General features: G+C 35.1%; 1 protein-coding gene across 6 annotated transcripts in view; it reads right to left on the bottom strand.

Moving 5' to 3' along the window:
• Positions 1–702: 702 nt before the first annotated feature.
• Positions 703–24,880, bottom strand: part of LOC150103999 (synaptotagmin-5-like) — a 115,913-nt gene continuing 91,735 nt past the window's right edge. For all 6 annotated transcript variants that reach the window (XM_090396673.1, XM_090396670.1, XM_090396672.1 and 3 more), the window contains 5 exons: positions 22,764–22,978; positions 16,076–16,231; positions 15,618–15,884; positions 7,357–7,474; positions 703–1,902 (listed from right to left, as the gene is read on the bottom strand). In XM_090396673.1, the coding sequence (XP_090252799.1) occupies positions 1,589–1,902; positions 7,357–7,474; positions 15,618–15,884; positions 16,076–16,231; positions 22,764–22,978 (1,070 nt within the window). In that variant the 3' untranslated portion in view covers positions 703–1,588. The remainder of the gene's footprint in view (positions 1,903–7,356; positions 7,475–15,617; positions 15,885–16,075; positions 16,232–22,763; positions 22,979–24,880) is intronic.

The raw sequence follows: 24,880 nt of genomic DNA, 5'->3' as shown, positions 1-24,880 counted from the left end.
CTTTTTTTTATTATTATGAATAGTGAGTTGAACCTGTATTGCCCTGTAAAAACGTCGTTTTCACCCATAGCGCTACTCCCGAAGAAAGAACGTTGTGTGCGTTCGATTCTAGTCACCGATTAGAGAAATATTTTAAGCCTTTGTTCGACCGGTTCTCGAGTCAATCGATCAATGTAACTAGCAATTTGGGTTTTATTCTACCATAAACTCGGATTTGTCATGCCGTAAACAACCATAGAGCTCACAGTAACTCAGAGAATAATATATATAATGTTAGAGTTAGTGATCATAAAATGGTGGCAGTTGCCTCTTGTAGTCTCCTCCTCTGATGCTAATTAAAATCACTGATGGGTTTCCTCCTGCTCTTTGCGATTAGCTAAGGGTGCAGATTGACCCCTCCATCTCCAAAAGTTAGGACTAAACAGCTTCGTCCACTTTCTTTGTGGAATAAAGGCATAGTAAATTTATATATTTTATTATGAATAATCAGTAGATTATGTTGCTAAGGCGAATGCAAGCCTTAGGACTTAAAAGTCTTAAAATGACTTTTAAGAGAAATAATAAGCATTTATGAGATAGAACAGCTTTCTCTTAATGAATGCTAACGCTTCATGGACGTACCCTAATAATAATAATAATAGATTTATGTTAGCTTTGGTGAAATGTTTCAGTTTGGAAAAAAATAATATTAATATATCTATGAACTGTATTTCACAAAGTAATTTTAATATTTTTGTATCTTGTACATTAGTGAGAAATTAGATTCATTCTTCTTGACGTTTCTTTCAGTATCATATGATATCCCGTACAGTTAGAAAGATTCAATTGTTATTTATCATAATAACAATTTTCCATTTCATAGAGGTCTCTGACAATCACACAAAGCTACATTTATCCACAATTTAATACAAATAATTCTTGAATAAACATAAAAATCAAGTTAAACACTTCCGTTTCATATTTGTACTCAGTATCAAGAGAATATGTATCTTCAAAGAAATCTTCAAAAAATCCTACTGGATGTCTGTCTTTATAGAAAAATATTTTTACAAAATGTTCACATCAACCACATTTATCACTACAATAAACAAATGCAAATGTACAATGAACGCATTACAAATGACTAGGGGAAAAAATGAACCGAATTAAACTATACAGAAGTTTACCATAATGTCAATACCACAACAACACATCCAAAACATCAAAACTGAAAGCACAAAGTAACACAGGATATCCATGAACACATTAAAACTGTGCCTGTAAATTAAACAAATACTCAGTTTAATTCTCAACAGGACATTTTAAACTATCCATTCAAACTTTACATTCCAAGATTATTTATTTTTTGTTTCCTTAGCATAAAAGAGAAATACTGTATTACAAATCCCATAAGTATCCCAAGCCCATAAGTATCTCACAGAAATATTCCATACGATATTTTAACGAAAACATAAAATATTTCAGCCTTATACTTAAAACACAAACATTTTCAACTTTACAAATGAGAAACACTCATCATAATTAATATTTTGTTTATGTATTACAATTTAGTGTTTCCTGTTTTCCCAGTTTCAGAAATTTACAAAAGTTAGACACTCTCTGGTGGTATTAAAGTATGCCACATCGCCACAGCTGTTTTAGAAGCCATCATATTTCGTAGGTGAGCAGCCTCTTCACCCTTAGAATCTGGTGCAATGATCACTCTTCCGAGAATTTCGTTTTGGCCTAAAATATTATCATTCATGACGGTAAATTCTAATATCGCTGTCTTTAGTATATCTTTCGTCACGTTAAAAGTCAATGCTTCGTTGAAAACAGGATTAAGGGTCCCTCTCTGAGTGGAAGTCTTTTTCTTCTTCAGCCGTCTACCATTTAGAAGAATAGCAACTTTTACGTATGGATCTAGGAAATACAAAATTTAGATTAGATGACGTGTAAATGTCAAATTGTATTCAGTTTCAGTTTAATTTTGATATAAAACAATGACGAATCTATAATATCCTCAATATTCATGAGTTAAAATATTAGTATTTATTTATAATAATTATGATGCTAGCTAACATTCACAGAATATTAATTAAATACAGTTAAATATTATCTTTAGCGTTAATTCTTAATTGTTTAATTTTATCATAATAACAATTTTACATTTCATAGCGGACTCTGATAGTCACACAAAGTTACATTTATTCGCAATTTAATACAACGAAGTTTGTTCATATAACTCTTTTTTTTTTCAGAAAATATAGCACAACTTATGTTTTATTTTTAACAAAATTAACTTATTTCTTTAAATATTTTTAATAAATTTATGAAGAAAATATAATACACCTTTAAATCTTTTTATCATCCTTATTATTGTATTCAATAAAGTAATGATTTAGCAAATTTTCAGGCTACATTTTTGGTATATTCTTTGACAATTTTGGTACATTCTTTAAATAGTGGAGTTGTAAAGCAGGTCATTTATGAGACCTTCAGAAAGCAACAGAGTTCATTTGTTTGGCAAATATCTTTGCAAAAATTGCGCCAACGCGTTCATTGCCAATCACGCGATATCGCGTGATGCGAGTTCTCGCCTGGGTGGCTGATCACGCATTATCGCGTGGACGTCGCTCACTAAATAAAAAAAAAATAATAAAAAAAATTTGGCCACCACACGAAATTCCAATTTTCAGCTTGGCAATGAACGTGTTAACCGGAGCATATTGATATAGCCCTTTTTTTGGACAATTTTAACTTCCTTTATGTAAAATTTAGTTATTTTTTCACAATCGATTTTGATAACAAACGGAAACATGAATGATCGTCATTTCCATTATCCTGAACATGTAAACACGATAGGGGTTATTTGTCGATTTCCATACAGAATTCAATTTCAGTTTTATCAAATCTGCTCTCATTTTAGGCTTTCCAAATCATTGTCCATACCTGCATTCTTTGCAATAACCTTCTATATGTATTGATTTTATTAGAGAAGAAATATATCAACACGTTCCTTCTTACTCTTTAACCACTTGCCCACACAGGGGACTGTTTTGATGCCTCTCTTATATAAAATAAAAAATAAATAAAAGAAATCGAAAAGGCTGCGGAAAGTTGAATAATATCATAAATTGAAAGAGATGAAATATCAGAGTAGGAAAAAAATGACGGTATATATAGAGAAAAAAAAGAACATACACTGCTTGGAAAGAAATTAACGGACACCATAGTGTGAGAAACAAACAGCGATGGCGCTCACCTTAATAAGATGTAGGACTTCTTTTCGCTGCGATGATTGCAGCAGTCGCACGGGGCATTCAGTAAATGAAATTTTGGGACCATTCTTCTTGTGCGCATGTAATGAGGTCGTGGATTGTTGTGGGGAGTACGTCCCTTGACTTCACCCGACACTGCAGTTCTTCCTACAGATGTTCAATAGGGTTGAGATCGGGGCTCTATGGAGGTCAGGCCAGTCAAGTGTCGTAATCTTCATGTCGAAAAACTACGCAATTATAGAAGCAGACTTATGACATGGTGCATTGGCTTGCTGAAAGAGACAATGGTCAGTTCATAGAAACGACAAAGTAGGAACCATTGTCCAGAATGTTCAGATACCTCTCGGAATTCAATGTTTATGGCACCACAAACAGAAGTCCGATGCCAAACCAGGAAAAACAGGACCATAGCATCACACTGCCACCTCCGATTTCAATATTGGGGTTAAGCACTCCGGTAAGTGATGTTCACCGGGCATCCGCCACACCCACTCTCGACAATCTGCAATGTAGAGGGTGTAGAGTGATTCGTCGCTCCATAACGCAGCTTTCCAACTTCCACATCCCACTTTACGCGCTCTTTGCATCATTGAAGACAACGCTACATGTTGAGTGGATAATGTGAGGCTCGCGTGTTACGGTCCTACCATAGAAAGCCATGTGGTAATCCTCGTTTCTGAATGTTTTTGTGCAGATTCCTGTTCCAGCGATGCCCGGAAATCTGCATTCAACGTGTCGGCCGACGAATGGCGTTTTTTTTTTTTTTTTTTTACATATTATCCTTTAGCACCCTGCAGTCAATTTCGGTGAGTGTGGTGGGTCGTACACTGCGGGTAGCACTTCCAGTTGACTCCCTCCTCATCCATCTCAGTATGGTATCACTGATTGTTGACATTGGATGGATCAATTTGTCAACAATTGCCGAACATGACATCCTATCACAACGCCTCTTTCGAACTCAGTCAGTTCCCTTCTCGGAGCGATTTCATCCGGACACAGTTGCACTTGGGAGCATCATATTCTTCCGATTTATACCGGCTACAAGCACGTCACTCGTTACATAGCACGATGCACTTTGCCAGTGAGGGTGTCCATTGATTTCTTTCGGACCAGTGTAAAACATGAAATGAAAGCACTCAATGTAGTTCTACCTGAAATACAGCAACAACAATATAAATTACTAATCCACTGCTAACACCATTGTCTCCAGAATAATATAAATGTATGTTTTTTATATTGAACTCGCAGTGTTAGTTATGCTTAAAGGTCTCTGCTTTTACATCGCTGATGTGCAGCTTCATATGGTAGATAAAGAGATTGAAACTAGATTTATTTTATGGCATATCTGGAATTGGAGGATTTCTGTAGATTCAAGATTTTCTTCTCCGTGTTGTCATGGCAACAGCGCAGTACTTCCATTGGAAACAAGAAATTTTATGCCTTATTTCTATATCAATGGATGTTCCGGAAGTAAAGTTATAGCTTCGTCTGCCGTTGATATGGTTACAGGTTGCGTTACCGACGTATTCTTCTATTACCTCCAGTGATCTATCTGTCACCAGTAGCACCAGTATCTTTATACTATGTATTTCACGCTTCTGTGTGTTTCTGTTGTCTGATGAAAGTAGATAACAAACTTTGATGAACAGATAAAAAATGTTATAATTTCCTATTCGTGCAGTATTTTTATTAGTTTAAAGTCGATCCGGCATAGGCAGAGAGCTCTTATATAGGGACTCTTGGCAGGGAGGTGACTAATTTCTTTGCTATTTTTTTTATTTTAGTGTTCCGTTTATTTTATCAGGTGATGGCGAACTTCCCTGTCATTTTTATTGAATTATGCACTGCTTATAAAAATATTGGTTAGATGTTCAATTTTCCTAGTGGTAACATATTTTCTGAAAGGAATTGAGTTCTTCTTGCCTAATGTCGATGTAACTGCTAATTATTATGGTCCATAATGAAAAGATGAATCACATAAGTATGCATTCGTGTGTGAGGGTTTGCGAAAAATGCTATTTGTGGATTTTTCTGGAGCTATTAAAAACCCCGAAGTACTGTATAACAAACACTGCAGTTAGTATCATACCGATAGCAGTGAGACATCTTACTGGCACCAGTGTTCGTATCAATCACGAAATAACAAATCAAGATATCAATAGAATTACATACAGAAAAACATGTCGGAAACATAGCTTATAACGATGCGAAGGCTACATCTCTTTCATGGCATGTCTTTACTTTCTAAATATCTAATGTCATTTCTGTTTACATCGAATGTTATAGAAATAAGTCAAAGTGCAATAAGAATGATCGAAAATACTACATTGTCATTATTTGTGATAATATTGAAAGAAAAATTATTGATTCTACAGAAAATCTTCACTTGGATAAATGCAACAATGTAGATCACAATAAACCACTTACTGATATAACTGAACTTCATATTAAATTATCTTTAATATGAAGGTCAGTAATATCAGTAAGTGATGCGAGAAAAGGACAGAAGGACAAGCAACAATCAACATGCATCAGATTACAAACATAGCTATCTCTCTCTCTCTCTCTCTCTCTCTCTTCTGTTTTAAGTATTTTAATGATAACACTATTTGTTGTGTAAATAATTTTTAATGTAAATGCACAATTAATGCTAAATTAGTGTGTTCTTTCTTTCTTAAAAACGATCCATTAAACCGAACCAAAAATTTGGACATATATTAACAAAAATAAAGAACTTCTACAGGAATTATTAACGTCATTTATATTTCTAAGTGGGCTGAAATATCTATTATTGAGATTCAAACTGATTCAAGTAAAGTTAATAAATTTTGAAACATTCCAAAGCTCGTCGAATTGACATTGCCAACTTAGTATTACAAATAAATAAATAAAATCTAGATTTTTTAAATTCGTCATGTTTTGTAATATATTTTACGTATTGTTTGTGGAGAATTGGAGGTGTTTCCTGTGACAGTTGAGCTTTAAAAAGACCTCTGCACGGACTGCTTGTTCGCAGTGATGATATACAAAACAAAGTATTTAGGTTGGATTTGTTGGAATTACTTCAGAACCATCTAAGGATATACAGCCAGTGTATTATGATTGTCAGTTGCATGTGTTCTTCTGGACAACTTCCTGTTTCATAAGATAAAAAACTATAATTCCCTGGAAGAGAACTGTATTAGACTGGCCAATTCACCCTCGCGTTCTTGAAGGTTCGAATCAAATGGTATTGTCTTTATTGACTGAGCTACAGTTTGTGGGATTACAAAATTGTGACAGAATGTATAATATGCACGTTTAGCGAGAGAAGACATGCTGATTACACTTCGGTTAAACTCTGGGTTGGCTAGAGAATAGAGAAATTGTTCGTGAAGTTTTATAAATAGGATATACAGTTTGGATGAAATAGAAACATACCATTCAAGGAAAGTTTATAATAATGTTGTACGGTCACATCACCTATGATATACGAAGCACCATGTTGAACAGTGAAGGGGAAAAAATTGCAAAGACAGAAAAGACTAGGAGTGAAAAAATCCACAAATGCTGAGGTTGATATATGGTCATAAGGAAAGAAATTCAGAATCGGAAAACGGTATTAGAGGGAGATCTAAGAATGGCTAGCTACTATTTAGGAAAAATATGTCTAATATGGTCTGGTCATGCAGAATGACGATTACACAGAATGACCTAATGAGAATTCCAAGTAAATGAAGCAGGAAGAAACACAGTTAGCGGTGGTGAAACGAGACATGAAGAATTATGGAGTAAATTTGTTTAGACCAAAAAAAAACGAAGGACTGGATTTAAAAGGCACGAAAAAACACATCCAAAATAAAATGGATGGAAGCAAGCTGAGGATGGGTTTTAAGTCATTACCTGTCCGAAGATTTACTCCTTGATGGTCAGAAACATTTATTGTCAGTGTTAAATAAATTTCAAAAAAGATTTGTTTTATATCATAAGCATAATTATTACATGGGTGATGTTAATATATCTGATGATGCCACTATTAACAAAACTATGAAAATGAGCAATAGCTTTCTTGTTTTAAGAATCTACAAGGGAGGTTAGCCAAGGATCCAGTAATTACCTGAAATATGTTTGATTTCATCCACTGGTTTCAGGTTTCTGGCCTTCAAAATTACAACAGTAAACCGTTCAGCACTTGGGAGATATCCTAAAGAGAACATCAGATCGCCCAGTTCAGGCTACAAAGAAGGAAATAAAAGAAACAGTGTGAATCTCATACGTTGCTTTATTTTTTAAATGTCATTTATTTATTAAATTATTGGAAAACATTATTTTGAAAAAGAATAATGCTATTTTATATGATGATTACATTATCATATATAGGAGTTTTTCAAAGGATGGCCAATAAATGGCATCAGGCTATTAAAAGTTTTGAAGACCATTCATTAAGTTTAGTAAATCAAAGCAGCAAGGATAAAACTAAAGTTTGAATAAAACGTCATTACAAAACCGGATTATCAAGACTGATATATTGATAATCTAAAATCTGCTGCTTCTAGGAAATATTTGGCATTAAGGAAATGGATCTTAAGTTAGTTACTACTCACATGGATTTTTTTCAAGCCACTACAGTCCTCCAATAAACGAGGATATGGTCTCACATGAAGCGATATTCATTTTCTACCTAAAGATATTCACAAAAATTCATTCATACTGTGGGACTTGAACCACAGCCTGCTGTTTGCACATCGAACACGCCAATCACACCAACCAGGACATCCTTTGCAGTCTGTGATAGTCTTGTAGATGACATTCTCGCATGTTTAAGCCAGTGAAGTTGATAAACTGTCTGATTCTGTGAATAACACTAGTTTTCTAGAGTTATTATTCACAGAATTCACAGTTATTCTAGTTTTATAATAAAACTCTAGGAGATTTTTTATCCTCTAATCTTCTACAGATATTGCATTTTAAAAGATGACAATCAATTTTCTTCATCCTTCCTAATATTCTAGATCTCAGCCCCGTATGAGATCTTGGAAATAATTATGGAGTCATGTAATTGTATTTGTTTTAAGTTTGTAATGATATAACTTTTCTAGATTTTTTGTATCTGTTAGTATTTGTACATCATATTGCAATTGTATGTTTTATCTTTTAATACATTTTAAATGAGATGTAATGAAAGTACCTATGTCCTCCGTGGTGTTTTTTGATTATTAAGCTTGATTCATATGCTATCAGAGCTTCCGTAACTCAGTCAGTATAGACGAAACCCTTTGACTGGAAAGACCTGAATTCAAATCCCATGTAACACACGATGAACCTTTATTAGGACTTTTCAACTGAAGGTGAGTTAGCCATTCTCATGGAGGTGGTAGAGTTTTTCCTCCTGGAAACTTAGATTTTTTTTACCAAACAAACCGGCCAGAAAAAAATGTTAAATTTAAAGTTATAGCAGACCGGATTAACCGCCATGTCATAAACGATTTGATTTAGGTATCCCAGAAGACAAGTTACTTGCTGCGACAGGTCTTTGATCCTAACTCGAAATATAGTATGTGTATGTGTGTGTGTGTGTGTGTGGCCAGTCTAGTTCGAATAGTGGGCGGTATTTTTTTCCTTGGATTCCACTCGGTTTTTTTTTTATTCTACAAACAAACCGGGCCAAAGAACAGAATTGTAATGGATCACATGACCTTAGTTTGACGTTCGTAATTCGAATGAAACGAAACAAAATCCAAATTCAAGTTTTCTTGCATGTCTTAATTATATGTGTGTGGTGCGATTTATAAGTTAGTTCGTTACGTTTAAATTCCAGAACAATGTAAATCCTGATGTTTGCATGAAGTGTGAATTCACGACAATCAATCTCCTAGGAGTCGGTATTAGCCATGCCCTTTGATAAGAAAGATGTGGTTCTGAATCTCTTCTTGGATGTAAAAAAACTCTTATAAGGGATTTTCAGTCGAAGGTGTCATACACAATCAACAACCAAGGTATACCACCTCGTAGCCTTACTTTAGTTCGTAACTCAGACAACCAAATCGAACTGTCTTATGACGAGTTTGTTAACAGAGGAATACCTTTCTGCGAAGATTGAATAAAGTCAGCTAAGTTGGCCAGGCGAACTACGTTTCTGTTCTTTAAGTCATGCGCACTAGAGCAAGGCTCTCGGGTTATCTGTTAATAACACATAGCATGTTATTATGCTATATGACATTAACTGTTATTAACATATAGCTACTATGCTGTACAGCATCTCTGTAATGTAGTAAGTAGGAACAACAGTATTTAGTTGGAAAGACAAAAGATTCTTTTATTTCTTTGTTCCTTAAGTGAATCCCGCTTAGAAAGGTTATAAATCTATCTTACGTTATCACAATGAGTGAGCAAAGAATTAGATGATCCCCGAAACCCTACTCTAGAAACAATCACAGAACTTTCTGAAGCTACTTCAGTCCTCTTGTAGGTAAGGCGGTCTTGCAACACGGGGAGACAAAACTCATATTCCACTTAAAGAAATTTATAAACATTTGTTTCGGAAACATTATAACCACTCGACCAACAGAAATATGTTTATGATTCAAGTATTATTATTATTATTATTATTATTATTATTATTATTATTATTATTATTATTATTATTATTATTATTATTATTTTGTATTTCGAACTTCTGATGCCATCACTCTTTTGAAATAAAGAATAAAACCTCAAAAGAGTGAACAATATTCTTAATATGATGGATAAAGAGGAAAAACATTCTCGTGGAAGTTGTAGTAAACAACTGAAATCCAACAATACTCTGGAAATTACTAGAAAACGAACATAAGATTTCAACTCAAATATGTGAATAGAGATCGGTGTTCTGTTAAATAGGTAGAATGCTTCGTGAGTACTCGCACAAATTGTAATTAGGACATTGTCAAGATATATAACTTATTGTTTCATCACAGTCTCTTGAAGACAGAGCATGCTTAATTTAATTTCTCAGTTTTGATCAGTTTAGAGCTCGAACTGAAATAAAACTATTACGTCGATACCAATTTCGCTGAAAAAGCTTCCACAATTGTCAATATTTGACATTTATTTGGTTTGTCTGACACATAACAACCTAACCAAGGCAAGATGAAAAAAAAAAATATATATATATATATATATATATATATATATTATATTATATATTATTATATATAATTTATATATATATATAATATAATTATATATATATTATATTATGTATGAAGATTGATTTACTCGGTTGTTATACATTTTTATAAAAAAGATTGAATGACTAGAACGGAGAGAAATGAAAACAAAGTTTATTAGTACGACACAACTAGTTTCAGCTTGTATCAGACTTCTTTAGATGCATATTAAAAAAAGAAGAAATAACCAGTAAAACACAGGGAGGAAATAACTGTAAACAACACGGAAAATTAGTGTATATATATTTCAACGTTGAAGTCTGTGCATTCAAAACTGTTCCCTCGTTGTCTTCATTGTTGGGCGTATGCATGCGTATAGCATCTCGTGAACGCCAGTATTTGACCACAGCACAATGATAGTCTGAAAGGTTGTAACTCAGGTTGTTGTTGAGATGTAGGAGGTTGAGAATGATTTCCTTTGATTCTATTATCTTCCTTTCTAATTCATCATGGCAACGGAAAATGTTATTAGACTTGTCCCATAGGACTGTATGGCTAGGGTTTTCTTCATTAGAACTGGCCGAGAATAGAACATGACTAGACAAAGCACTGGCTCGCGTTCTTCTCTTGTTAGTGACGTCTCTCTTGTGCTCCTCAATGCGTAACTCGATTGACTTCTCTGTTTGGCCAAAGTAAGGTATGTGACAGTAGCACCAGATCTGGTAAACACCAGGATATTTAAGAATATGATGTCTAGGTTTCGGATGGCTCACTAGGGAGCGGATTTTAGGAAGAGGAGTAAATAAAGCTCTTATGTTGTATTTTCTAAGAACCTTGGCTAATTTGGGTGAGACAGAGCTTATGTATGGAATAGAAATATTAGCTTTTACGCTATTGGTCTCTTCATTATGGCGACCGGGAGGATGGAATAAATGAGATTTATCAGTATTTTTTTGAGAATAACCATTTAGTTGAAAAGTAGACTTGATAAAATTGAGTTCTTTATTAAGTTATATCTCATCATCAAGAAGAGAGAGAGCACGATGTCCTAGACTAGAAATGATTCCAAACTTCTGAAGAGGATAATGATGGGAATAACCGTGGAGATATCTGTTAGCGTGAGTTAGTTTTCTGTAAGTCGAGATTTTAAGTTTTTCTGAGGAACGGGTCAGTTTGATGTCTAAAAAAGGAAGAGAACCATTAGCTTCAAACTCAGCCTTGAATTTGATGTTTTGTTGTTGACTATTTAGATGTTCAAGGTAGTTCAGGAGAGATTCACGGCCATGGCTCCAAATCAGGAAAATGTCGTCAATATATCTTCTCCAAATTCTTGGTTTTAAAACCACGCTACCGGCCAGGACGTATATATACGTCCAAGTAAACATGGATGCGAAGTGCATATTAAAATTGTATTACCATTGATATTACATTGAAATATATGATGGATACCAAGCGTACGAGGATGCGTATTTGATCCATAATGGCCGGTAAGGTGGTTAAAGGATAGGAAACGATGGCTTTAACTTCCAGATCTTCTAGATAGATGCTAGCAAGTACAGAAGACAGTGGATTACCCATTGCAAGACCATGATTCTGTTTATAGATGGTATCCTGAAATTTGAAGTATCCTGAGTTGATGCAATGAGTAAGTAAGGACATGATCTTTTTAGATAATTTATCCTTGAGTACAACAAGAACTTCGTCTGTAGGAACATTGGTGAATAAGGAGACTATGTCAAAGCTTGCCATGATTTCATCTTCCTTAATAATATCTTTTATACATGATACGAAATCCGCGGAGTTTTTAATAAAGGACGATGACTTACCGGAAAAACATTTGAGAGATTTCGCCAGATGTTTGGAAAGATTGTATGTTGGAGAGTCAATCCCTTCTACGATAGGTCGAAGTGGGGTATTTACCTTGTGAATTTTAGGTAGTCCACATAATCGTGGAATAAGCGGATGGAGAGAACTAAGAGAAAGGCGAAAGTTTCTAGGTAGTTCAGAGCTCAGTAAATCACTGGTCCGGTTATGGAGTTCACGAGTGGGATCTCTCTCTCTCGAGGATCGAGTAAGTGTCACTCCGTAACAGTTCCATCTTCTTATTTTGATATTCATCAATGTTAAGAACAACTGTGGCGTTGCCTTTATCCGCGGGAAGAATAATTATATTTTTTTGTTGTTTTGTAACTTTTTAAGAGCCCGTCGTTCCGATGAAGAGATATTGTCTGTAGGGAGCTAAGAGGTCTGTTTAGCTTCATGGCTTCCAATATATTTTATATCGCTTTAATAATAAATAAATATTATTTATTAAAGAAATAATAAGAACCAATTGGCCCAGTTGAGTCCCGAAGTAAAAAAAAAAAAAAAAAGTTGAAAGTTTAATAAGATTTTGTAAGGTTTTGAATGCTCGATACCTAATTATCTTAAATGAGGGATCCCATCGAACTCATCCCAATTAGGCCCAGAGTTTGCCGCAGCAAGGACTAGCTCTAGTGCAGCTGTCTGCCATACAGATGTCACAGATTTCCACTACTAAGAAATAGTACCAGCCTAATGTGAAGAGTTTCCTTTTCTAGATAAGCAATTGTGCTTTTCTTGGTAGCATCTTCAGAGACTGCCTTTGCAAGATTCCAGACATATTTATCTTTGTTCGATATTTATTTTTTGTATAAGCTAATACCTCAATGTGATACAGTTGTCAGTTAAGCGTATCCATCCTCTGTGAGATCTTGTTAAAATTTGTCCATCTCAGCAACAGCTCACCTCAGCAAGTAATATGTGTTAATGATTCTTCTGTAATTTTATAGGGGACAACATAATTGCACATCCAATGCACATTTGCTGCAAGGTGATATTGAAGACATAGTCTCTGCTGTGTGAAGACAAACGGTCTAATTATACAGATTCACTCATTAAATGGACGTTTTGTGTAAGAAACAAACTGCGAAAAATGATCTCTACGTCTGGATGTAATAGTTTTGACGAACCAATCCTGTCTTCAATTGTTCTCCGTTGATCACGATTATCATTATTTATTTTTATTTTGCTGTTTTCTGAAAGGCTGTAGTCGAATAATTTTGTTGATTTTTCCCTTATTTTTCAGTTAATCACAAACGAACTGCATATAAAAAAAAACAAGAATTCTAAGCAAATAATAAAAATAGATAAATTTTAAATAAAAAATAAAAATGAATAAATGAAATAGGGAAATACGCACGCGAATAATGAAGAGTTCCAGATGAGGCGGCTCAATTATAAAAGGATGTTTTATTTAGTTCGTGACTTAAAGCAAAAATTTAAGCCCAAATTGAATGTCATCAAAGAAAGCAATGGAGCATTACTAACAGAAGAAATAGAAATCAAAAACAGATGGAAAGAATATTGTAGTGAACTGTACAGTAGAGTGGATTAAAAAAATGTGGAGGAGCCCTCTCACCAGGAAAATTTTGCTTTGGAACCTCCTCCACTTAGGCATGAAGTTGAAAGAGTAGTTTAGCAGCTTAACTGCAATAAGGCACCAGGTGCAGATGAAATCCCAGCGGAGTTAATTAAGGTCACAGGGGATGCAGGTATAAGAACATTTCATAGATTGATTACAAGGATATGGAAGACAGGATCATGGCTTATAGTCTAGAAGAAGTCTGTTGTCATACCACTACATAAGAAAGGTGATATGAAAGCGTGCAAGAACTATGGAACTATTAGTTTAATATCTCATGCAAGCAAATGTTTATTGAAGATCATGCTAAATAGGATTGAGGCCGAATTTGAGGTAGAGATGCCCGAGGAACAAGCACGTTTTTGGAAAGGTAAGGGCACCAGAGATCAGATCCTTTATCTTAGACAGATTATAGAAAAATATAAAGAATTTAGACTTCCTCTGGTAATGTGTTTAATGTTTTTGTTAGACTACTTTAAAGTTTTGACTGTGTTCGGAATGTGAAACTGTGGGAAGTAATGAAAAGAATGGGTTTTCCTCAACACACTATACAGCTGATAGCCAACTTGTACAGGGAGCAAGAAGCCACGGTAAGAACAGGTGTTGGATTGACTAATTGGCTTCAGTTTGGAAAAGGACTAAGGCAAGGATGTTTACTTTCTCCTCACTTGTTTAGTATATATACGGAGGACATCATGCATGAAGCATTGGATAAGCTCAAGACATGAATTAGGAGAGGTAGATTGATCAGTAATCTGAGGTATGCTGATGATACAGTACTCCTTTTTAATGACATGGAAGAACTTGAACAAATTCTTGACAAAATTAACAAGATCCGTAATAACAGAGGACTGCAACTCAATCCTTGCAAGACAGAGATTATGGTTCTCAAAGGAAATACAAACAAGGAAGCTATTGAGAAACAAGTACACCTTAAGGGAGAAAGAACTGAGGAAGTCAGGAAGATTGAGTACCTGGGATCCATGATTAATGTGAAGAATCTGTTCAGGAGACGTCAGAAGAAGATTCGGAATGGCAACAACAACAACAGTCGAACACTTGTCTAAAATCTGGAAGGATGGATCAATCTCCATGGGAACAAAGTTGAGGGTTATGGATACAGTTGTTTTTTCAACAGCGACTTATGGATGTGAGACTTTGAACCTAAAGAAGTCAGATAAGAAAAGGATATCTGCTTTCGAGATGTGGTGCTACAGAAGGCTGTTAAGGATAACACATACTGAAAGGCGTACAAATGAATGGGTGTTAGAAAAGATCAGTAGAACTTTAAGGCTCCTTAAGGATATCGACAAAAGAAAGTTAATATATTTTGGACACATTGAAAGGATGGAAGGAGGACTTCTGAGAAGGAGTAATAAAAGATAAAGTTCCTGGAAAAAGAGGAAGGGATAGACCATCGATGAGATGGATGGATCGTGTGTGTAGCAACTAATCTTCAGAGAGTTGAATTCTCCAGAAAAGCAAACAACAGGACTACATGGCGAGGCCTGGTGTGGCACATCACCGAGTATCGGAGTGACCATACGGTATCTGTGGATGCCCAGTGAACATATAGATAGAATAGTGAAGAGAGTCACGGCTATGTTTCGTTGTTCAATAGCTGACAGCATCTTTAATATAGTAGAAGCTGCTCACTTAATATAGTTTCTTAAATATTGTCAGACGTTGGACAACGAAATATGCAAAGAGCTATTCCAGTATTTCACTTATTCATACTTAGTCCTTGTGTTATTCCTTTAAACAATAAATAAAAAATAATTAAAATACCTTATCATCCTTTTCGTCACAAGAAGAAATACCCTTACACATCGTTACTTTATCACACAGATTCAAATGCTTCAGAGGCACCTCGATATTTCCCATACATTGATGACGAGAATATTGGTCATAATCGTATATTAGGATCTCCAAAATAGTGTGCTCCACCGCGTCAGGTGGCAAATCAAAGACGAATTCTTCTTCAAAGACAGGACTGAGTGTTTTTCTATGAACTCCACTTTCTCGGAATACTGTCTTGTCAGGAAGTAAGCGAACCTAATTAAGATAAAGAAAAAGTAAATGTCTCACCTTGAGAAAGTGCTAACTTCGCGAAAAGTATTTTTAAATTGTTTTTTTATTTTTTTTAATTTCAAGATTAGATACCATGAGAGAAAAAATAGATAGAGTAAACGAAATATAACAACAAACATCATAATGTCAGAATCCTATATAGTGAGAAGTCTTACCTTGGCGTAGGGATCAGCAGTACCGCTAAAGTCTCGTGCAATGAGATCCCTTGCTCGTATTAAATGTACGCATAGAAAAGAAAAGTGAGGATTGTAGGTAACTGAAAACTGAACAGAGCCACGCATGTCTTCAGGAAAACTGTCTTGGGAGAGCTCCTGTAGAATAATAAATTACTAATGACGAACGCATAAATTTCTTAATCAATACAACACTGATGAATAAAGATACAACCACGTATTACTAACAGTACGTAATAATAACACACTTAAAATGAAGAGATACTAATCATAACGTAGTCGTATACATAACTGCCTTGCTGTAAAATCGTCTTTTACACCACAAAGACATCCATTAATAGTCTAATATATAGCAAAAGTATGAAGAGCTTTGAGAAAGTAAGAACCTTTCAATTAATAGGATAAACACTATTAGTACAGTGCAGCCTAATTGCAATCTTGATTGCGTCGGAAATCTACATGTAATTACAAATGAGTGACTATACGTAAGATGTTTATTGAAGAGCTGAGTTTTTGATAGCCAGAAAGAAATGATCTAGGCTAAGCGCTGTATTCAGCAGCAAAAATCTCTCCAACCAAATTCGATGAAAGTAGTTTCCTATGAAATTACAAATAGGAAATTATTGTTTTATAGTAATGTTATTAATTAATTAATATTAAATTTAATTTGTTATAATCTTTTACAGCTATTTAAACTCTAACTTTTCTCATATCACCATTCTTTGATATATATATATATATATATATATATATATATACGCTAGCCACTTAATGTCTTACTGATACTTATACGGTTGCATTACAATTAATGTAACCTATTTTTCCTTGACTAATTTTATGATTATTATGAGTTTAAAATGTTTTGGGGTGGATTAAAAACAACAGGTATTGGTCTATTATTACTCTCCATGGACCCATCATTTTTTGTGTTTCAAAGAATAATTTAGTTATTATGAAGTAAATGTTCTATTATTAGATTTATCGAAAACGTTAAAATGTGACATAACTTTCATTTGATTTAGTTAATATTATTTCCAAATTTACTTGCGTCAGAATTTCTTGTGAAAAATTACAGCACTAAAATGATATTTTATTAAAAAATTAATACGTTTTGAAATATCAAATGACACTCTGGTTCTCTCTAAGCGTTTCTAATCAATGAAATCTTGATCAGAATTCGCTGTTGTTTGAAAGTAATGATGATGACAACAAATAAATATAATGTTATTATGATGATATAACTATTTAATAACTTCGTCTGTATCTCAATTGACATACAGATATGTGTGTGTGTGTGTCGATCTTTTTTGTTTGTTTTATTTTTCAACTTGACTAAATGATACGTTTTGATTATGTGTATCCAAACAGATTATATTTATAAAGAATAAATATTTCTCAAAAGTATAACTACGAAGAATAATTTCAAAGTTCTGTAAACTATACTCCTGTTTTTAAACCAAACATTTATTTAACAAACTATATTGACAGGCCTTCAGTATAATCCTCAATATTGCTGTTGGCCGGCCAACATTTGCATAATTCTTGTGTGTTCCTATACTTGCCGGGAGCATCCGATATGTTTATACTTTTATACTAGTGATCTGAGCTGAGCTCCGTTAATAGAATTCCAAGTGTTCTCTCTCTCTCTCTCTCTCTCTCTCTCTCTCTCTCTCTCTCTCTCTCTCTCTCTCTCTCTCTCTCTCTCTCTCTCTCTCTCTCCGTTCTTTTAAAGGATATTTTATACTGACAAAGTCGCTCTAGGAAACAATGGCACTTCATTATAGAAAAGAAATTTTTTTTCTGATTTTTGCGACAATATTTAGACCATTATTAATGAAGAAAGAGGAGGGGAAGCTCCTTAATTTACCAAGAGTCCTTTGTTTATTCAGTAAGCTACACACATTTCCGTTTACTCACTGTATTCGATGATGTATTACAAAAACTTACTACTTATATCCTCTTATTATATCGTTTCCGTTTCTGCACATACAGTACTTTGATTTCCACTTTAATTTCGTTTTTAACGTCCACTACTTTTTGACAACATTCTATGTTTTTATTTAGGCTGAAAAACCCATTACAATTTTAAGAAAAACTTTCAGAACTGCAGGATTTCGTATACATATAACGGTTTCAACTTCTGTCTATATGTTCACTGGGCATCCACGGATGCCGTATGGTCACTCCAATGCTCGGTAATGTGCCACACCAGGCCTCGCCGTATAGTCCTGCTGTTTGCTTTTCTGGTGACTTCGACTCTCTGAAGATTAGTTGCTCCACACACACACCATCCATCCATCAAATTGGTGGCCTATCCCTTCCTCTTTTCCAGGAAATTTACCTTCCATTACTGTTCTGAGAAGTCCTCCTTTCATCCTTTCAATGTGTCCAAAATATTTTAACTTTCTTTCGTCAATATCCTTAAGTAGCCTTAAAGTTCTACTAATCTTTTCTAACACCCATTCATTTGTACGCCTTTCAGTATATGATATCTTCAACAGCCTTCTGTAGCACCACATCTCAAAAGCAGATATATCCTTTTCTTATCTGACTTCTTTATGTTCCAAGTCTCACATCCATAAGTCGCTGTTGGAAAAACAACTGCATCCAAAATCCTCAACTTTGTTCCCATGGAGATAGATCCATCCTTCCAGATTTTGGACAAGTCTCAAATGTAGTTTTAGCCATTCCTAACATTCTTCTGATATCTTTTTAACAGTAATTCTTCACATTAATAATGGATCCCAGCTTCGCAAACTTGTTGACTTCCTCAATTATTTTTCCACTAACTTAGACTTGTTTCTCAAGAACTCCCTTATTTCTATTTCTTTTGAGAACCATAATCTTTGTCTTGCTGGGATTTAGTTGAAGTTCTCTGCTATTACTGATCTTTTTAATTATGTCAAAAATTTGTCCTAGTTCTTTCATGTCATTACAAAGGAGTACTGTATGATCAGCATACCTCAGATTACTGATCAATCTACCTCCTATCCTAATTCCTGTCTTGGGCTTATCCAATGTTTTACTCATGATGTCCTCTGTATGTATACTAAACAAGTGAGGAGAAAGTAAACATCCTTGCCGTATTTCTTTTCCAACCTGAAGCCAATCAGTCAATCCAACAACTGTTCTTACTGTGGCTTCTTGCTCCCTGTACAAGTTAGCTATCAACCAGATAGTGTGTTGAGGAAAACCCATTCTTTTCATTACTTCCCACAGATTCACATGCTGAACACAGTCAAAAGCTTTACAATAGTCTAAGAAATACATCACTAGAGGAAGTCTAAATTCTTTATAATTTTCTATAATCTGTCTAAGGGAAAGGATCTGATATCTGGTGCCCTTACCTTTTCTAAAACCTGCTTGTTTCTCGGGCATCTCTGCCTCAGCTTTTTCGTCAGTCCTATTTAGCATGATCTTCAATACAATTTTGCTTGCATGAGATACTAAACTGATAGTTCTATCGTTGTTGCACGCTTTCATGTCTCCTTTCTTATGTAGTGGTACGAAAACAGACTTCTTCCAGACTATAGGCCATGATCCTCTCTCCCATATCCTTGTAATCAAGCCATGAAGCACTCTTATTCCTCCATTCCCTCTGGCCTTAATTAACTCTGCTGGGATTTCATCTGCGCCTGGGGTCTTATTGCTGTTATGCTGCTAAACTACTCTTTCAACTTCATGCCTAAGTGGAGGAGGTTCCAAATCAAACTTTTTCCTGGTGAGAGGGCTCCTCCACATTTTCTTTATCCACTCTACTGTACAGTTCCTCACACTATTTTTTCCATTTGTTTTTGATTTCTATTTCTTCTGTTAGTAATGCTCCATTGCTGTCTTTGATAACATTCAATTTGGGCTTAAAATGTTGCTTTAAGTCACGAACAATATAAAACATCCTTTTATAATTGAGTCTCCTCATCTGAAACTCTATCACCTCATATTTGTTAGTTCTAGAACTTTTCCTTGTCCTGCTTGATGGGTCTTCTGACTTCTCTATGTAATCTCTTATATTCTTCAGTCCCTGTGTCTCTTTGGTTTTCCAACCGCCTTCTTTTGATTAGTTCCAATGTTGAATCTGATATCCATGGGTCTCTTGGTCTTCTTATTGGGCCTAGATACTTCTTGGCTAGATCCTGCATTATCACCTTGATTCCTTCCCAAAGCATTTCTGGTGAGTTCTCCTCATTTGTCTCCAGAAAAATCATCCATGAGTTGATGTTTCTTCTGTGAATCATTAGCTATTACTCTTACATGCAATCTAGTGGAATGTGCCTGACTTGAAAGTTTTCGGAGACTTAGTCTTACTTTGGCTCTTACTAGTTGATGGCCTGTACCACAATCTGTTCCAGGACAAGTTTGAACATCTCTGATGTTCAAACTTGTCCTGGAACTTGTCCTGTTTCAATGCTTGTCCTGTTCCAGGACAAGTTTGAACATCAGAATGTTTGTCTTCCACCGCTGGATAGCCAGGATGTAAGCAATCTGGTACCTTGACCCATCAATGTTAGATATCCAAGTACAGATCCGTTGTAAGTATTTCTGGAAGCAGGTATTGGTAATAACTAATCTGTTAGCATGGGCAAATTCTAACAGTCTTTAACCACACGGGTGTTGCGTTCACCTAAACCAAATATGCCACACTCCGGCCTATCTCTCATAGTCTTTCCCACTTTTGCATTTTTCCCCTAAGATGTAAAGCATGTCTCCTTGGTAAGCAGTCCAAAACAGTTTGTAAGTTTTCATAGAATTCCTCACTATCTTCTTCAGGCCTATCAGTTAGGGTGCTTAAACTACCACGATTGATACATTGGCAGGCTGAGCCTTAAGTCTAATAGAAATTATCCTATCATTAATGGGGTTATAACCAAGAAGGCTTCTTGCCTGAGCTGTCTTCAGTATCACAGCTACCCCATGATGTTTTGAGTCACCACCTGAGTTAATAACTAGCTTACCATCCTGTCTTTTGAAGTGTTCTTCTCCATTCCATCTCGTCTCTGTTAATTCCCAGGATGTCAATCTTATACCTATCCATCTCTTTACAGACAATCTCATGCGTGCCAATCTGTAGACCTCGAACATTCCACGTGGCAATATAAAATTCCCTTCTAAGATTAATCTTATATCTTCTGTGTTGGTCATTCACAATATCACTGACTTTTGATGGAGACTGTAATATACTTCTCGAACAGGACCCTCTTCCTAAGCCCTGAACGTGGCTCTGATTATTCTGCGCGACAACCGATGCAACATGAAATCCATTATAAGGCACAACCATATTAGCAGTTTGGAGTGAAGTCACTGCAAGAAGAAAGTGGTAGGGTTGCAGAGGCTCTTTCCACACGAGAAGAGACGAAATATCAAAATAGGAAAGATTCACCTCTAGCCCTCGAATACTCTAATAGCATTGGGGGAAAGGAGCAAGAAGAAAAGAAAGATGGAGAGAAAAGAAAGAATAGAGAAAAGAAAGGAGAGAAAAGAAAAAGGAGAGGGACAGTCTACAGATCACATAACAGATGTATATTACGTGAAGTAAGGCATGGTCCAGCATCAGATACCTCGGGTTTGCCATTCACATACTCAGTAAAGTCAGCCTTTGAAGTACAGTTTCAACCAATAATTCTAAATTTATGAACGAGAAAATCTAAGGTTTCTTATGTGCATGCACCCACTGTTCAGGCTTTCGATTAAAGTGATGCCATTCATATGCATTTTCACAGTATGAATATTTTTATGAGTATAAGGTTAGGAATATTTTTGTATTTTTTTCATATAAATATACTTTAAATCATACTTTTTGTATAAGTTAAATTTAAAATATATAGATATTTAAGATAGTTTTAAGACTTTAAAAAAGTATAGTATACACCTTTAAATATATCATATCATAATATTACAATTAACTTATGGAATCAAAGATCAAAGATAATGGAGGTTAATCAATCGACCGTGAGATGCGGTGATTGATTCATTCAATCCAATACCCTTGGAGAGTAATGGATGGCAATGCTGTAGCCAATGAAGTTCTAACTGAGGCTCGGCTATTGCTGTTACTCTCCTGCCATGATCAGAGCTTTAATAGCTCAATAACACCTTATCCCTACACTGTCCTCTACAGATAACGGGGAAAATGAAAGCATTCTTGCTTCGCCCCTTTAAGCCAGTCCTTATAAGGATCAAAGATAAATTTGCGGGATCAATCGACCGTGAGATGTGGTGATTGATTCATTCAATCCAATTGGAGGGTAATGGATGGCAATGCTGTAGCCAATGAAGTTCTAACTGAGTCTCGGCTATTGCTGTTACCCTCTTGCCATGATCAGAGCTTTAATAGCTCAATAACACTTTATCCTTACACTGTCCTCTACAGATAACGGGGAAAATGAAAAGCATTCTTTCTTCGCCCCTTAAAGCCAGTCCTTATAAGAATAAGGTGATATTTGTATTGAACTGTTAATACATAATACATTTGCCCATTCATCCAAAGCAAGATAACGAAATTCTGTTGAAGACAGCGATTATGTGTGTATGGTAATGTTAATAATTTTCTCATAAGACCTGTAAATTGTTTGCAATAATTCTATGTGGATCTTAATGCTTACTTTTTTACATTATTTCAATAAAGAACTTTATTAATTTTATACTTGAAATTTATTTAAATAAATATAATAACCTGTTTTTGATACATGGCTGCATCGATCTTTGTATGATCGAGCTTGCTATACATGGATGCAACTCTTGGCCTGCTACTGTTCGTATTTGAAGGAGGTTGAACGTATTTTACTAATGGAGAGGCTCCTCTCTCGGCCGCTACCCCCATCTGAGAAAGTGCAAAAGGAGAAATCTTGATTCCTAATGGAGTATTGGGAGTTCCAGGTAAACTTTCCTCTAGAAAGAAAATAATAAAATATTAATCACGATTGATTTAATCAATGAAATTATTTATCGTGTCTTTATTTATTATGTTTCGATTTTTTCAATTTATGAATTTCAGACATGAATCATTTTTAAAGAACGATTCAGTTATAAAAAAGTTTATAAAAAAATTCATAAACAGGTTTTTTTTATCGCAGTAAACATCAAAATAATAACCTGGTTAAAAAAATAAATAAATAAATCAGCTAACGCCTTTTATTCCCTTATAGGGAGTAGGCGAGGCCTTTTAACCCTATCTAGCTTTTGGAGACTGAGTGGGCAGTTCAATCTCCACCGGTAGCCAATCAGAGATAGCTGGCCCATGTCTATCACTAATTATAGCAACTACCAATGAAGAGGCTGGCAAACAAGTGCTGCCATCTCTTGGTACCTAACCCTAACAAGATATGTTACTGTCTGATATAATGTGGGTACTACGGTCGATTTTCTTGAGTTTACGGGATGAAAAACCCGAGTTTCCGGGAGAAAAAACCCGTTTGCCCGTGCCAGAGATCGACTAACTCGGGAATCGGTCGAAGAAAGGCTTAGAAAAAGTTCCTCCAGTCGGCGACTAGACTTGAACTTAAGTCTGACTTCAAGCGACCAAGCGCCACTTCCACTGAGCTACACAGGCCTATTAATAACCAGGTTTTATGCATTTATTCTTTCATGTTAACTCAATCACGACACTTCTACCTGTGAAAGACTAAATGAATTGATCACTTACAAAGATCGTTAACTTCACCAGGATGGTGGAGTTAACGATCCGCTCTCCAACCATCAGGTCGCGGGCTCGAATTCCGCAGTCGACATGGATGTTTGTGAATGTCTTTAAGTGAGAGATGAATTTCATCGTCCCGCTTATAGAGGCCTGAAGTGTCTTGAAAAAGTTCCATCTTTGGTCTCTAGAACAGAGCTTCCGGACTATGTAGAAAATAAATTAAAATACAAAAATATACAGATTGATAACAATAGAAAAAAAAATTGATCTAGCGATCGATGATAAAATCAGATTTGCAGGAGTGACATGGGGAAGGAAAGTCATTAACAGACAGTTTTGGAGTCATCTTAGAAAGATCTTCATCCAGAAGCGGATTGACAATGGCTGATGATGATGATGATGATATCATAGGAATGCAAAACCTCAAATTGTGGAAAGAATTTAAGTACTCTCTCTCTCTCTCTCTCTCTCTCTCTCTCTCTCTCTCTCTCTCTCTCTCTCTCTCTCTCTCTCTCTCAATTCCTTTTTAAAAAATAAACACATTTTTAGTTGGCAGCAATGGATTATTTCGCGTTTTATAAATATCACGATTTCGAGTGACAATTACTGCTTTTTCATGATTCCTTTTTGACTCATGGCATAGCTATTTCTCTAAATTTTGAAACAAAATGTCTCTTACAGTAAGTTAATGTTCATATGCCAATTTATAAAGTGAGTTGATATGCTTTGGTAAAAGTTTCTCTTAACTAACAAATGTTTCACCAGAACTATAAAGAATAGTATTCCATTTAAGTTTCATACAATACGAAGCTATAATATCCAGATTAAGAATCACTTAACTTAGGAAACAGTTTAAAACTTCAGTAATAAATAGATTATAGTAATCTATAATATCATATATCTATATAATTAATATGTACTTTGTAAGTGAGTAAGTTTTTTAGAAAGTTTGCATAGAGCCAGCTACTTAAAAGAGTGCACTACTAGGAATAAAACATTTAATAAAATGTTGACTAAAAGAGATACGAAACTATTCCGCTTCGATTGTCAGTAACAGGTTCTGCTTGCTTCTACTAGATGGCAGAATAGTTATACACAATACCTATTCATGTTGTGTGACACAATATCATCAAATAATGATGTAACTTTCTTGA

This window comes from Typopeltis vanoorti, chromosome 8 (assembly GCF_054136105.1).
Source record: "Typopeltis vanoorti isolate ZY-2024b chromosome 8, IOZ_Tvanoo_1.0, whole genome shotgun sequence".
Taxonomy (NCBI): domain Eukaryota; kingdom Metazoa; phylum Arthropoda; class Arachnida; order Uropygi; family Thelyphonidae; genus Typopeltis; species Typopeltis vanoorti.
The sequence above is the reverse complement of the archived record's forward strand: the minus strand, read 5'-3'. Positions and strand labels throughout refer to the sequence as shown.